At 34.9% G+C, this 17,850-nt stretch overlaps 1 protein-coding gene across 1 annotated transcript in view; it reads left to right on the top strand.

Annotated features, from left to right (window-relative positions):
• LOC138325135 (uncharacterized) overlaps positions 1-17,850 on the top strand; it is a 33,126-nt gene that overhangs the window by 3,247 nt on the left and 12,029 nt on the right. The window contains exons 2-7 of the mRNA XM_069270583.1: positions 2,725-2,859; positions 4,206-4,275; positions 7,099-7,319; positions 8,203-8,339; positions 9,334-9,493; positions 10,228-10,509. Coding sequence (XP_069126684.1) covers positions 2,725-2,859; positions 4,206-4,275; positions 7,099-7,319; positions 8,203-8,339; positions 9,334-9,493; positions 10,228-10,509 — 1,005 coding nt within the window. The remainder of the gene's footprint in view (positions 1-2,724; positions 2,860-4,205; positions 4,276-7,098; positions 7,320-8,202; positions 8,340-9,333; positions 9,494-10,227; positions 10,510-17,850) is intronic.

Here is a 17,850-nt window from a genome sequence, read left to right as displayed (position 1 = left end):
CCCTTAAGGATCTGCTTTGGTGTGGTCTCACTCTCGTTGAATTCTATATTATATAAATCAAGTTTTCTTATTTTCAAAAACTAATCGTCTAAATTTGTAGCAAGTTGCCATCTATTATTTGAAGATTTTTTTTAAAGAAATGACCAATTTTGCGGCTATTTTGCAAAGGTGTATTTTTACACTTTTTAGAAAGGTGAAATTTCACCTTTTTTACTTCAATATTTTAACTTAACTCGTCGGTACGACAACATATTTAGCTATATCAAGTTAATATTTGCTGTAAATCTTTTTAGGTTCACTGAGATGAAAATGATAAGCATTTAAGTGCAGTATTATAACCTATCAAGTTTTATATTTTACATTTTAATGAAGATAAAGTTATTTGAATTTTTAGCAAGAATTGCTAAAAAAATAACAAATTTTGTAACGGGACAAAAATTCAAGAACATTGACTCCCTATTTTTATTTTGTTTTCTTTCAAACTGCAAAATTTTAGAAAATGTTAGTCATCAGAACTTTTCTATGAAGCGTTGAATCTCTCAAAATAGTAAACAAACATCTTCAAAATTTAGGAAGTAGGGTCTGGGTCACATATGCAGCTGTTCTGAGTAAAAATAATGAGTTGATTGTGTAATAGTATTATTTTCCTAAAGAAAATATTGAACACGTTATTTTTTCAATGTAAATTATTCTGTGCAAGTAAAATTGCTGAGTGAATTTTCAATCCAAATTTTGGTCCTATTTTTGCTGCACATTCTGCTAAATATTTTTCCATTATTCATAACGAGAAGATATTCAGTACAATTTATCAGCACAACCACACCATCATATTATTATTTCCCATTTTTAAATTATTTAGGATTGTACTTCCTATTTCCAAAATCTATGTTGGAAAAAAACGTCAGCCATCAGAAAAAAAGACTTTTCACCAGAGCAGATCCTTAATTTTAATTACTTTTTCCTGATAACTGTTATACGTAACTTCAGTTTTGTCATGTAATCTACTTCAAATTTTACCCTGACCTCTCTATTTATCTACTTCCCAACTACGTTTCACACCTTTAGACAACTGCTAGTCTTCTTAAAAAGTGTTTTTGACAGTATTATTTACTGCAAGTGTATTCATCGCCTATATCGAAATTATTCTATTCTGCTAGTATATTCATCACTTATACGGATATTATTTTACACTGCTAGTATATTAATCGCTTAAAAGGATATTTTTCTTCATTGCTAGTGTATTCATCGCTTATAAGAATAGTATTATATACTGCTAGTGTATTCATCGCCTATATAGATATTATTCTATTCTGCTAGTGTATTCATCGCTTATAAGGATATTATTATACACTGCTAGTGTATTCATCGCTTAAAAGGATATTTTTCTTAATTGCTAGTGTATTCATCGCTAATAAGGATATTTTTGTATTTTGTTAGTGTAAACGTCGCGTATATGGATATCATTACATACTCTTAGTGTATCCATCGCCTCTAAGATTACTATTCTAAAATACTAGTATATTCATCGCTTATGAGTATATATAGTGTATTCATAATGACGTTAATTTAAACTGCTATGATAATAATCGCTTATAAGTATATTACATGTATATCCTTTAGTGAATTCATCGTATAAAAATGATATTATTTTATAATTGTTTTAAAATTATATCTTTCAAAAGGATATATATTGCACCTTTGATTTTCTTTTAGTTACCGCGTCATCTTTCCAATTGGGGGAGGCATCTCTTTTCAAACGTCGAATGTTATAGTTGTAATTTGCAAACAAATGTACTGTTTATTCTAAAGAAAATGTTGTTAACACTAGATAATGCATGTAGGTAGGGTGTGATCATGAAAGGCGAGTGACCCGATTTAGAATCTGTCCTTTTCTTTCTTCCTAACTTACTTTCTTCTTCCTAACGTCTCCCTTGGCACCGTTGGCTTTTAGTTGATCATTCGCCTCAGTATGGATGGCTCTGGGTTCTGTCCCCTAGCCCAGACACACGAAAGTCTATACAAATGGTAGTTTCCGCTCCTGTTTTGTGCTCAGGGAATGACACAACTTGTTTGCCCGATGTCAGTATAATGTGACCGGGTGGCGTGTGCTGCTAGGTGTGTTCGGCGGAATGCTTCAATGATATAACATTATAAAAATGGCAAGAGTTCCACTACACAAGACAGCACTACAACACTAATATACCGCAGTCTCCCAGAACACGCAAGACACCATGCACATTCATGGGAGGCCGTCCTTAAATGACCCTGGTTGTTAATAGGACGTAATTACATAGGCCAAACCAAACCCATGTAGTATACCGTCAATGATTCCTGTATGTAAAAACCTAAACGTCTTATATAGAATACATAACCGATTAATTGTGCCTGGTATATGAACATATTCAGATATATCTTCCCCATGCCATGTATACCTTTTCCTTAATAATGCCTTCTTGATATCACCTGGGTGTAGGCCTTCAGGTGGGAAGTCACTCATGTGAGGTATGGGTTTAGTTTTGTCCCTTGATTGAGAAAAACTTGAGCCAATACGAATTTTAGTTTCCAGGTTTTGCTTTAACATGTGACCATCTAACGGGCAGTGCTTCTTCGAGATCAAAGTAATATTCATTTTGGCAATTTTGTTTGGTTCATATTACGTAGTGTCTACGTAATGTACCACAATACCTCAATAACTTACATATTATCTTTTTTTTCTACTTTTAGTTTGTGCGATAACCAAGAGTCCAGGATGACGTTAGCCGTAGTTATTGCCCTTTGTGTTCTCCTAAGTGTACCGGGAAGTCATGGAGAGACGCCTTCCTGTGAACGCCTGGAAATCCCGGCATCCACGTTAAATTGGTATGGCCGATTTGTACTTAAAGACATGAAACACTTTAGTAAATACTTAAACAAGGGATAAAAACAATACTGTGAATCTACTTAAACGTTAATTTCTGCGAAATCACAGTAGAATTAATGTATAGTTGTTAAATTAATGGGTGTAAAATTTCGCAATTTACTGTTTGAAACGTATTTTCTGCAGGGATCATATTGGCGGTTTATCATTGTAACCTTTTAAAGCGCTACTCTTACGACAGCTTATAACACGTGAAACCATTATTTTGAACAATTTGGATGCATCCGCCAATTAAGCGGAATTATAACTTCCGCTCATATAAGCAACTATACAGTAGCTTGAATTTAACTCCCGTGTGGAAATAGTGTTTGATTCAATACAATTTAACACTGAATTACAGAGTAAATCACCGTAAAAAGCTTGTGGATAGTACATCAGTATTGTTTGATTTAAATAATACTTCAAACCAACGTATTTATATTAAAATGATATCCCCGTGAAAATGTCATTGGACATAAAATCGCGAAATAAAGTGTCCGTGAATAAAACATAATATCAGAAAATAGTTGGTAACGTATTCAAGGACAGCACAAGTTATGGAACGCAATGTATAATTTCCCCACAGGAGATGGGTCGTATGTGGAAACTGCAATACTTTGTTTAGAAGGTCAGGAAACAGCAATAAATTATATTTAAATCTACTCTTCATGAAACTTTCGATTCAGAATTTGTAAAACAAAAATTAGTATTATATTATTGTTGTTTTTCAAAACAGTTGCATAAATATTTCTGTGTGAAATACTATTTTTGTTGCACTGCAGTCCTATGATATTTTCGGTGCAAGATAAAAAATTAAGATATTTTTTCTGTTCAGCAATATATTTTTGTCATTTTTCGTTTAATTATTTTACTTTAATTATCATACACTCTACTGTAAACCACTTTTTGGCGAAATATCAATTCTCGCGAATTCAAATATTTCCGAATAATTTATAATACCTATTTATGAATACATGGTAACCATTAAGAGTCCTTGATCGCAATTATTTTCGCTACGCTTGCCGAAATGAACCAAAAAGCCGAATGCAATGTATTGTATCCGCGAAAATGAAGTGGTGTACTGTAATCTGTTACCCATATATTCGTTATTTTTCGCGGGAATATTTCTGCGATTTCTCTTGACAATATTGTGGTCAACAAATTTTGATTTGTATATATATTTTCTTTTAGCCATTTTATATGAATTTTCTCACGCAATATTGCCGAGTATGACGTATGACACTTTCTTATTAATTTTGGTGGATATTATATCTACTTAATTCCTTATTAATGCATTGTTTTATTACAGTTCTGCTGTAGAGTCTGTGTACTTGACCTGCGCCTGTAACGTCTACAAGACATCAATACTGGAGATCATAGTGAGTTATGGCAATAGGAATGTAAATGTCATGTCGTTATCTATACTTCCTAAGGCAACTATTGAACTATTGTTATAGGGTAAAATAAAAGTTATCTCGTATCTCAATTTTGCAGCGATACTATACATAATGAGTTATACCAATAGGGGTATTATTTAATACAGTCATACATCATTGGTGTTTATGGTAAAAAAAGGTTATCATATATGACATTGATACTGTACATAGCGAGTTATACCATATAACACTGATGTATATGATGTATATGGTAAAATAAAGGTTATCATATATGACATTGATACTGTACATAGCGAGTTATACCATATAACACTGATGTATATGGTAAAATAAAGGTTATCATATATGACATTGATACTGTACATAGCGAGTTATACCATATAACACTGATGTATATGGTAAAATAAAGGTTATCATATATGACATTGATACTGTACATAGCGAGTTATACCATATAACACTGATGTATATGGTAAAATAAAGGTTATCATATATGACATTGATACTGTACATAGCGAGTTATACCATATAACACTGATGTATATGTAAATAAAGGTTATATATATGACATTGATACTGTACATAGCGAGTTATACCATATAACACTGATGTATATGGTAAAATAAAGGTTATCATATATGACATTGATACTGTACATAGCGAGTTATACCATATACACTGATGTATAGGTAAAATAAAGGTTATCATATATGACATTGATACTGTACATAGCGAGTTATACCATATACCACTGATGTATATGGTAAAATAAAGGTTATCATATATGACATTGATACTGTACATAGCGAGTTATACCATATAACACTGATGTATGTATATGGTAAAATAAAGGTTATCATATATGACATTGATACTGTACATAGCGAGTTATACCATATAACACTGATGTATATGGTAAAATAAAAGGTTATCATATATGACATTGATACTGTACATAGCGAGTTATACCATATACCACTGATGTATATGGTAAAATAAAGGTTATCATATATGATATTGATACTGTACATAGCGAGTTATACCATATAACACTGATGTATATGGTAAAATAAAGGTTATCATATATGACATTGATACTGTACATAGCGAGTTATACCATATAACACTGATGTATATGTATATGGTAAAATAAAGGTTATCATATATGACATTGATACTGTACATAGCGAGTTATACCATATAACACTGATGTATATGGTAAAATAAAGGTTATCATATATGACATTGATACTGTACATAGCGAGTTATACCATATAACACTGATGTATATGGTAAAATAAAGGTTATCATATATGACATTGATACTGTACATAGCGAGTTATACCATATAACACTGATGTATATGGTAAAATAAAGGTTATCATATATGACATTGATACTGTACATAGCGAGTTATACCATATAACACTGATGTATATGGTAAAATAAAGGTTATCATATATGACAGTGATACTGAAGATAATGAGTTATACCAATATACCACTGATGTTTATCCATTTCTTTACCGTGTACATGTATGTAGAATTTATTATCCATCTTTTATTATCATGTATATGTCTATGTATAATATTATGTTCTTATGTAACACATTTTCATGTGTCTGAGAGAAACAATCAAAATCTTGAAAATCTTGGTAAAATAAAGATTATCATATATAACAGTGGTACTGCAATTAATGAGTTATGTCAGTAGAAATACAAATACCGTTGTATGCTATCATATTGTGTGAACCACTGATACATGGTAAAATAAAGGTTATAATGTATACTAAATTTGCCTGAGAGCGATACTGGATATAGTGATTTATAACCAAATGCATATCAGAAGTATGTCGTTATTTATGTTTTCAGGCACCACTTATATTATAAATATTGTGTAAATATTTTACAAAATGACTATAAAAAAGCAAAATACAAATAGATGTCTACGAAAATTGAGACAGTTTTGAAGTCGATTTTATAAAATTGATAGTCCATTTCATTGTTTTATGGTTGTAAATGATTTTAAAAGAAAAAAATGCAAAAATAATTTAACCCTGTATAATATATCAGTTCATACTTGATGTCGCCCTCGATACTCAAGGGGTTCCGATCACTTACGATCTCTACACCCCTGAACTATATCATAGTAAAACTGAAGGCAGCTCAGAGGGAAAAAAATCTGAACAAATCACAGACCTGAAAAGATTTCCTTTGAAGACTACAGAGAGAGCGACGACGCCAAACTTCGAAGTCAACCTCATTGTTCCGTTATACGTATCTTTTAATACACATCAATGGACCTGTTCTTTTCTGTTGCCTTCAGTTTTATTGTGAGATAATCCATGGTTGTAGAGATCGTTGGTGATCGTAACCCCTGGATTATTGACGATGACTTGATACGTGAGAATGTGTTCAATATAATGTATGCATAGATGTAGTGTGCTAAACACATAAAAATCACATTTTATATAGTTTGCCTTATTATTTTATATATTAATCATAATTGTGTAAAGGCACGTTTGATACTATGAATACAGAAAAATATCACAACAGACTTGTAAATAGATGCCATATGAGGTTATACAATGAAGTCTTTTGAACATGCACTGATTATTACGCCATTTTTTTCGCAAGAGCAACGTCATATTATTTCTGAAAACAATCTTTTTTTTTTCAATTTGGCCTACCTTTTCGATATCCTTTAAGGCGATTAACTTCCAGTTGTTATACTATCTTATGTTCGAAACGTTTTAATTGGTTTAATTATTATAAATAAGTTCATTGTTTCACACAATTTTACCAGGGCTCCATCCCCTGTTATCTCCCGCCCACGGCTATGGCGTCCTTGTTCCAAGACCAGATATACGAATTTCTCGGAATGGTAATGACAACAACAGCTCCTCCTACAAGGGTTCTTAGCTCGCTTCAAGAGGTTCAAGTCAGCCTCTCTTCTTATGATACGATAGATTTATTACTGAATGTTTCTGAGAAGTTGGGAGAGGAAGTTTTCAACAAAGTATGCGCGTAAGTGGATTATCAATGGTATCTTGATGAATGTTGATGTTTATATTTATGGGGCAAGGAAGTTATTCCAGCCGTGTGGACAAAACAAATGTCAAATTTTCGAGGCCATCTGCCCCTTTATCAAGACATACAAAACGAACACGATTACATAATAGGATACAAACAGTAATGCAGGACAAAGTAGACAAATATTAAGCTATACAGCACAATGGAGCGCAATTTACCCTTTGGCAAGTGGCAGTAGAAGGCCGGATCTACCAAAATGTATCCACGCTCTTCGGCAGAACGCTAAAATATGAGCGATGACTGGAAAGCGTGCCACGTGTGACGTCAAATGTGTGGCGAAATTTATTTATAGTGCTCATTGGTATAAGATGCAAATTTAGTCGCCTATTTCCTCGGTGTGTGTGCAAAGAAGCAAAGTCCTAAATTTAGTCGCCTTTTGCCGGGCAGCATATGTAAAGGATCAAAAACACGTAGAACAGAACGGGAAAATACTGGAAGTAGGGATAATTAATTGAAAAGCGAGTGATCAATTGATGTCAATTAGTATATTTAACGTTCGTTAATGCCTTTGGGATAGCGGGCCTGCAAGGTAGAATCTCAACGAATTGCGATTGATTCTGTCTCGCGGGTTTTACGCTAGAATAGTGTCTGCTACCCTCATAATATGATGGTTTCGCTCGGTACCAAGAGGTTGTTTTTTTGTTTTTTTTAAAAAAAGAGATTGTTTGACAAATCGTCCAATGCACAATAGCAACATAATTGTTTAGCAAAACTGTTATTACATTGAACAGTGAAACTTTGCAGGGACTGTTTTACATTGTCATTGACGAGGCGAATTTTACACATATTTCAAACGGAATTGGGATTTCTTTTGTAGACATATCGATCAACTAAAAGCGTGTGTGAACACCGATTTCATCATCTCTACTCTGCCTGATGATTTGACCTTGAAAGCCCTGTTTAACCTCCAAAATTTGGATGAATTTCTCACCACCATGTGCGCTAATAAGGAAGGTAAGTATCTAGTAAATCATCATCACCTTCACACATATAAATAAAGCTGCTATTCATGCTTCTATACACACTCCCGTTTAATAATCACACAATTTATTTGAATGAAATAGGCCAGCCTGATGTCGGCTGACTCAGAATTAGTCAAATTTTATATCAAAATAAATGTAAAAGTAAATGACGAGGTGTCCCGAAAGGAGCATAACAACTTTTTAGTTCAGTCAGCCAATGAGATTCCAGTGGAGGTCTCGCTTATGCATAATGCATTAAAAATGGGTGAATTTTCACAGTCCGACTCAGGACATTTTCGTGTTATTTTTGTTGAAACGGGACTGCTATCGTCTTATTGACGGCAATTTGTTTATGTGTAAAGCATGGTTTTGAATGGAAAATTATCGCTCTTTCCAACGGTATTAATTGTGAAAACGTTCTAAAGCTATGTGGAGTAATAGATTTGATATTTTATTTAGACCCCTAAAACGTCTAAACATTGTCTTTGTGGTCCATTATTATATAAACTGTAACTAATTCTCATATCCTTGTGCCTGATAATATAAATACCATGTACAAAATATACCATAAACATAATGATATATATACCGGTACTAAATAAAAAAAAATATTTAATTAAGTAAATGACTTACAAACTATTATTGTGTCGTGTATACAGTCTTTATAACTTTGTTGAAATAAAAATATCAACAAAAGATGCATCTAAAATTTTCATAGTGCTTAAGTGATTTTATTAGATTGGAGGTACCTACAACATTTAAAGCTAAGGTCAAATTATGAACATTACTTTTACACAGAAATGTAACGGTGTGAATGCAGAAATGAACAGATATACTTAAAACATTTCATAGGTATCAGCAATTAACCATTTATAAAAAACTGCGTTGGAAATCATAATCTATTAGTATTGTGACTGATCTAGGCCACGTCGCACTGTCGCATTTTGTCCAAAGTAATGTAACTTTATTATTTTTTTCTGTTGAAGAGCTGTTTGGTGAGTCGAACTGTTTCGTGAATTCCCTGCTCCCCATTGGTGTGTGCGGTTACCTGCCAGTCCTAGGCTCCAGCGGCAGTAAATACACCCAGTCATTCCCATTGTTTAGTGGTACGGCCATTTCAGACACACAGTTTCTGCATTATTGTCCGTAAGTATTAAAAATCAATGATCAATTTTGCTTGCAACGAGCATTTTCATTGGCTTTACATTTTCCTTTTTAGTCCATAAAGCAAATATTAAAATAGTGACCTCGTCATTATTCATTTGTAACGTCACTTCTGATTGGCTGAAAATAGTCCCAAAATGAATTTTGAATTTTGAAGAAAATACCTACAGTAGATAGAACATAAATATATGAGTGCAATCTTATCATAAAGCGCATGAAGGTTTATTTAGAGTAGATTCAGATTTTTGTGTAATATTCCCATACCATTACATCTATCAAACTAATAATTACATAAAAAACATCGATTGATGTCGTTTTTTTTAAGCTGTAGTATCGAGTACTAATATAATGAACATTAAAGATTATTTTTGCAAATGTTAATTTATTTTGGTATCACGAAGTTATATCGGGCTTAGTTAGCACTTATAAATTGTTATTTTATGTTGTGCTTATTCATGAAAATGCTTTGCTTACAAAATTATGGAATGCAGTTATCTGTTTTGCTTATTGTGTTTGCTTCTTTCATTCCTAAACGTTGTAAAAATGTGATATTGATCGAATACGGATATTATTTGTTGCCTTTTTTAAATATGTTTCAATATCAGAGCATGCAGCTATCTTTTTATTTTTCATTTTTTTTTTTTTGTCGTTGTTTTATATGCGGGAGGTAAAACGAAAAGAAGGTTTATAAGTCATCTCAATGTTTCATGTTTCAGAATGGCTGGTGATTTTGTCCGCTGTGCTGCGATCCAGTTAAAAGAATATAGTGAGAATTGTGCAGCAATGACCAGTAGCTGGCCTAGTCAGCTGTTGACCTCGACATGTAGTGAGCTCGCAGCGACCGGATCTGACTTCATTACCACGTCCACAGTACTGATGTGTGCAGTTCCACACGTAGAAATTGCCATCCCTATTGTGGAAATGTTCGAAGGCATACGAGAGCCAACTACTTATGAGATACAAAATCTGATCGAAACCATTATTAATGCTGCGTGCGGGTATGTGTTGATAAAATTGTCTTTTATATGAGTGCATAGAGTTTTATTTATACGTTTAACGCCCTTTTAACAGCCATAATATCGAGACATCTTAACCACTCGGCCACTGCGGCCCCATGACTGCATAGGGATATACCATCTAAAGTATCGCTAAGGGTTTACTTAATTTAGTGATTACGAGGGTGGCATATCCCTATTTCATTAATACCCAGCAAATGAAAGAATATATTCTCTCATATCATCGACAAGATCTTATTTCACGTTTCTATTGCCGGGCTCGACCTTTCAATTTTCAATAACGTCATAATGATCGGAATGTCATAAAATCATCGTTACGTCACAAGAAGGCTTTCTTATCCAGACGTTTGTGCAATGTATATGTAATATGCACAGGTTTATCACCGTGGTCAGGCCTAACTACCACAGGGAAACATACGATAAGCGTAGTTTCTAGTTTTCATTAATGTAACATGACTTATTTCTCTGTGTGGGTCTTCAATTTACGATATTCGCCAGCGATTAACCGTGAACAAACCGTGAATAATTTGTCGCCACGAAAATGTTCTGAACGCAAGCAAAGTAGAACCATATAGTTTTTAATCGAGAATTAAAATCGCCACGAAAAAAAGTTTACAATAATGGGAGGCTGAAGTTGGTTCCGAGTTCCGAGTTCCGAGTTCCGTTTAAGCTAAACGGAACTCGGAACCAGTTCCGAGTTCCGTTTAAGTAAAACGGAACTCGGAACCAGTTCCGAGTTCCGTTTAAGGATTTTGTTTTTTAAACAAAATTTCAAAAAATTCAATTTATGTAATTTGAACATATTACAAATGTTTTCTGTTGTGTTTTTTTCATGGATAATTTGTGATAGAGCTAGTTTAAATACGTTTTCAAATAACATCTATTTCCGTTTAAGTAAAACGGAACTCGGAACCAGTTCCGAGTTCCGTTTAAGGAAATTCTCTATCTTTTTAGATAAAAGTTGTCAATGTGCTTTGGACATATTAGAAATGTTGCCTGTTGTCTTTTTTCATGGGTTACTAGTGATGAATCCACTTTAATTTAGTTTTCGATCAACACCTATTTCCCAGTTCCGTTTAAGTAAAACGGAACTCGGAACCAGTTCCGAGTTCCGTTTAAGGAAATTTTCTATCATTTTAGATAAAATCATTCAATATGCCTAAGACATATGAATAATGTTGCCTGTTGTCATTTTTCATGGGTTACTAGTGGCAAATCCACTTTAATTCAGTTTTCGATCAACTCCTATTTCCCAGTTCCGTTTAAGTAAAACGGAACTCGGAACCAGTTCCGAGTTCCGTTTAAGGAAATTTTCTATCTATTTAGATAAAATCATTCAATATATTTTAGATAAAATCATTCTATATGCCTAAGACATATGAGAAATGTTGCCTGTTGTCTTTTTTCATGGGTTACTAGTGATGAATCCACTTTAATTCAGTTTTCGATCAACTCCTATCTCCCAGTTCCGTTTAAGTAAAACGGAACTCGGAACCAGTTCCGAGTTCCGTTTAAGGAAATTTTCTATCATTTTAGATAAAATCATTCAATATGCCTAAGACATATGAATAATGTTTCCTGTTGTCATTTTTCATGGGTTACTAGTGGCAAATCCACTTTAATTTAGTTTTCGATCGACTTCCATTTCCCAGTTCCGTTTAAGTAAAACGGAACTCGGAACCAGTTCCGAGTTCCGTTTAAGGAAATTTTTTATCTTTTTACATAAAATCATTCAATATGCCAAAGACATATGAGAAATGTTGCCTGTTGGCTTTTTTAATGGACTAATATTGGTAAATCCACTTTAATTTAGTTTTCGATCGACTTCCATTTCCGAGTTCCGTTTAAGTAAAACGGAACTCGGAACCAGTTCCGAGTTCCGTTTAAGGAAATTTTCTATTATTTTAGATAAAATCATTCTATATGCCTAAGACATATGAGAAATGTTGCCTGTTGTCTTTTTTCATGGGTTACTAGTGATGAATCCACTTTAATTCAGTTTTCGATCAACTCCTATCTCCCAGTTCCGTTTAAGTAAAACGGAACTCGGAACCAGTTCCGAGTTCCGTTTAAGGAAATTTTCTATCATTTTAGATAAAATCATTCAATATGCCTAAGACATATGAGAAATGTTGCCTGTTGGCTTTTTTAATGGATTAATATTGGTAAATCCACTTTAATTTAGTTTTCGATCGACTTCCATTTCCCAGTTCCGTTTAAGTAAAACGGAACTCGGAACCAGTTCCGAGTTCCGTTTAAGGAAATTTTCTATCATTTTAGATAAAATCATTCAATATGCCTAAGACATATGAACAATGTTGCCTGTTGTCTTTTTTCGTCGGTTACAAGTGAGGAATCCACTTTAATTTAGGTTTCGATCAACTCTTATTTCCCAGTTCCGTTTAAGTAAAACGGAACTCTGTTCTGTTTAATGAATTTTTCTATCATTTTGGATAAAATCATTCTATATGCCTAAGACATATGAGAAATGTTGCCAGTTGTCTTTTTTCATGGGTTTCTAGTGATGGATCTACTTTAATTCAGTTTTTGATCAACTCCTATCTCCCAGTTCCGTTTAAGTAAAACGGAACTCGGAACCAGTTCCGAGTTCCGTTTAAGGAAATTTTCTATCATTTTAGATAAAATCATTCTATATGCCTAAGACATATGAGAAATGTTGCCTGTTGTCTTTTTTCATGGGTTACTAGTGATGAATCCACTTTAATTCAGTTTTCGATCAACTCCCATTTCCGAGTTCCGTTTAAGTAAAACGGAACTCGGAACCAGTTCCGAGTTCCGTTTAAGGAAATTTTCTATCATTTTGGATAAAATCATTCTATATGCCTAAGACATATGAGAAATGTTGCCAGTTGTCTTTTATCATGGGTTACTAGTGATGAATCCACTTTAATTCAGTTTTCGATCAACTCCTATCTCCCAGTTCCGTTTAAGTAAAACGGAAATCGGAACCAGTTCCGAGTTCCGTTTAAAGAAATTCTCCATCTATTTAGATGAAATCATTCTATATGCCTAAGACATATGAGAAATGTTGCCAGTTGTCATTTTTCATGGGTTACTAGTGGCAAATCCACTTTAATTTAGTTTTCGATCGACTTCCATTTCCCAGTTCCGTTTAAGTAAAACGGAACTCGGAACCAGTTCCGAGTTCCGTTTAAGGAAATTTTTTTATCTTTTTACATAAAATCATTCAATATGCCAAAGACATATGAGAAATGTTGCCTGTTGGCTTTTTTAATGGACTAATATTTGTAAATCCACTTTAATTTAGTTTTCGATCGACTTCCATTTCCGAGTTCCGTTTAAGGAAATTTTCTATTATTTTAGATAAAATCATTCTATATGCCTAAGACATATGAGAAATGTTGCCAGTTGTCTTTTTTCATGGGTTACTAGTGATGGATCTACTTTAATTCAGTTTTTGATCAACTCCTATCTCCCAGTTCCGTTTAAGTAAAACGGAACTCGGAACCAGTTCCGAGTTCCGTTTAAGGAAATTTTCTATCTATTTAGATAAAATCATTCTATATGCCTAAGACATATGAGAAATGTTGCCTGTTGTCTTTTTTCATGGGTTACTAGTGATGAATCCACTTTAATTCAGTTTTCGATCAACTCCCATTTCCGAGTTCCGTTTAAGTAAAACGGAACTCGGAACCAGTTCCGAGTTCCGTTTAAGGAAATTTTCTATCATTTTGGATAAAATCATTCTATATGCCTAAGACATATGAGAAATGTTGCCAGTTGTCTTTTATCATGGGTTACTAGTGATGAATCCACTTTAATTCAGTTTTCGATCAACTCCTATCTCCCAGTTCCGTTTAAGTAAAACGGAACTCGGAACCAGTTCCGAGTTCCGTTTAAAGAAATTCTCCATCTATTTAGATGAAATCATTCTATATGCCTAAGACATATGAGAAATGTTGCCAGTTGTCATTTTTCATGGGTTACTAGTGGCAAATCCACTTTAATTTAGTTTTCGTTCGACTTCCATTTCCCAGTTCCGTTTAAGTAAAACGGAACTCGGAACCAGTTCCGAGTTCCGTTTAAGGAAATTTTTTATCTTTTTACATAAAATCATTCAATATGCCAAAGACATATGAGAAATGTTGCCTGTTGGCTTTTTTAATGGACTAATATTTGTAAATCCACTTTAATTTAGTTTTCGATCGACTTCCATTTCCGAGTTCCGTTTAAGGAAATTTTCTATTATTTTAGATAAAATCATTCTATATGCCTAAGACATATGAGAAATGTTGCCTGTTGTCTTTTTTCATGGGTTACTAGTGATGAATCCACTTTAATTCACTTTTCGATCAACTCCTATCTCCCAGTTCCGTTTAAGTAAAACGGAACTCGGAACCAGTTCCGAGTTCCGTTTAAGGAAATTTTCTATCATTTTAGATAAAATCATTCAATATGCCAAAGACATATGAATAATGTTTGTCATTTTTCATGGGTTACTAATGATATCGTATCTCCCTTTCTCTCTATATACGCGACATCTATAGAGTTGTTCGTAGTCACACAAACCCCCCTTGTAATGCAGAATCTTCTGTTAAGCATGCAGAGCAAACAGAAAAGCCATCATCTCCAGCATGTCGTTGTGCTCTGTCAAGGTAAGCCAACAACCTTCACATGAACGCATCCGTGAACATGGTCATGGTTTAAATTGCCTTTCAGAGTACACCACCGAAAAATCCCATGCGTTGATATAACACAAAACACTGAAACCAACGAATATGGACGTTGGACCAGCCGAGATGAAAGTAAGAGGCATTTTCGAATTTCTCCAAAGGTGGAAGGACAATACCCTGAATTGTGTTGAAACGGTTTCTGAAGACAAAGTCCTGGAAGGGTACATCTCGAAGTCTTGAAGGAATGAAGTCGACTTTGATCAAACGTTTCAGGACCAGACGGGTGTTCCGCTCCATAGAATAGATGTGAACATGTCTTCCCCGTAGTGCAGAAATCCCGTAAAAACTAGCCAGCTTCTGATGGGACGCTCCCAACTTCTTGTGGATAAGAAACATTCTTGAATAGAAGCCGGATGTATATTCTACCATAGGTACCTTCTCGACCGCACCCTTTTAAAGCGTGGTCCTTACTTCCTCCTGAATAGCAAGTGCTTTCTCTGGATCCCCCGATGGATGAAAGATGATATACCTTGACGCAAATGGTGGATCTCGTGTGTGATTTCCTTCTAATGACTTTGGGAGAAAGGCGAACAGCCGATCTGCTACAACAAGATGGTGACGAGGAAGATAGAGACCCTCCTAGGTGTGAAATTGTTTCCTAACCCGAAGACTCATCTGCAGGAGAAGGAGCTGTATCTGAGTTCTCCAGAAGAGACCTTTCGTATGGAACGATCAAGGAGGGGAAAATTAATCAGGAACTTTTCTCCCTGTCCCCTTGAGGGTTTATATTCTTCTTACCCTTCCTTCTGTTGCCCTTGAAGCAAGGCTTTGACTTCGACCGCACAGTACACTTGGGAGCTGAAGATCTAGCCTTCTTCTTGGGTGGTGCTGACCCCTGCGAGGTAATGGCCTTCAATGTCTGAATTTTCTTCAAAACAAGACAGAAAGGACCGAGTCCTCATTCAAATCAGCGTGTCGCATGCGAAATCTTCGGTGTGGTTGATTTCCTCGAAAACGGCTACTGGCTGCATAAAGTATATCCCGATATGCTCTGATTCTAGGCCAGAGGTCATGCGGTTTGGCTAACCCATGCGTGCGAGATGAAGAAGAATTCGTCTTCAAAAGAGTTTAAATATGAACGACCTTGACTGTTATTCCTTGTTGGATAAGAAAACGTCAAAATTGTCCAATAAAATATTCTAATTAAATATTTGGGATTCATAATAAACGAACTCCGCTCATTGGCCAGTAAAAAGCACGTAAACTTAAAGCTGACAATGCAAGTTGAAAAGCATGCATTTGAAACTAAATAAATATACATGTATATATATAATGAAATATTTTTTTCGAAAATTGTTTTTGAGATATCCCCTAGTTACATTGTATAACGGTGCCGTATCCAAGGAAGTGGCAGCCATTTTTCTTTTGCTCTGCTTAGTAACCACCACTGGCCACCCCTTATAAAAAAGCACGGGACTTGACACACGTGCATCATTCTAAACATACCTGGTCTAAGATACACATGCCGTGATATTGCAAATAACAATGTCAAACTGTAGATAAACATTGCACTCACCTGACAAGATTTCAATGAAAAAATACATAAATGTGTTGTCAGCTAGATCCCAAAATATGTATAATAAGAACTAATAAAACACTTCAATATATACAAAATTTACACTTACATCGACACGTTTGTGTCCTTGGTAGTTGTCGCCCGTTTGGGACAGCTACGTCACGTGTATATAGCCAGTCGAGAGCATCGAGTACGATGATATACGTGGAGATTTGTGGACGGATTATCAATTTGGATTTCTATTTGCTTGTGTTGGAATTTTATTTTGTCAAGCATCTAAATGACAACTTAGAGGATTTGACATGTATTCTTGCTAAAATAAGCCCCACACAGATTTACAGGTAAGTGGAATTTTTACGTATTAGTAGGTGATACACAATGGACAGCTGCTAGGTCTATATGTACATGACTGAGCGCAAGTGTGTTGATCCATGCGCTTTATTTAGGGGTCGGTAGGCGTGTTCTATCCAAGCAGAGTTAATACAAAATGGCGACTGCCCGTCCTTAGAAACGCAAAGGGTTATCTCAGAAACGATATTTGAAAAAAAATATTGTTTTAAATCTCAAATGTATATTTTTTTAAACTTGCATCGTCAGCTTTAACATGGAATTTGCAAACATGGGGTTAAAAGGAACTCAGGTCTGGTTCCGTGGATTCCAGGATTCGTCTGACGTGGCCGCGCACATTGTATGAGGTTACAACAACGACAGTAGAGGCACTGGAAAGAACCATCAGCAAGTTCTTGCGAAGATGGCTAGCAGTACCCCCAAGCTTCACGAGCGTTGGCCTGTACAGCTCCCAATTTCATCACTGGTTGGGGAGTTCAAGGTGATTAAGACAAGACAGGAGATGCCTGTGAGGCACTCAAAAGACGATAACATCAGATTCGCGGGCATAGAGACGAGAACGGGGAGGAAAATGGTCTGCAAGCAACGCAGTAGAGGCAGATGAGAGCCGACTGAGACATCAATGCGTCGTAGGTACAACGTGCGTATGATGCCAGGGACTGGGTACAAGTCATGTGCAGCGCTAGGGGACATCAGAAAAAGCCGGCAAGAGGAAGATGGTACAGGACAACATCAGGAAAATGG

This window comes from Argopecten irradians, chromosome 6 (genome assembly GCF_041381155.1).
Source record: "Argopecten irradians isolate NY chromosome 6, Ai_NY, whole genome shotgun sequence".
Classification (NCBI taxonomy): Eukaryota; Metazoa; Mollusca; class Bivalvia; order Pectinida; family Pectinidae; genus Argopecten; species Argopecten irradians.
Note: the sequence above shows the minus strand (reverse complement) of the source record. Positions and strands in the feature narration are given on the sequence as shown.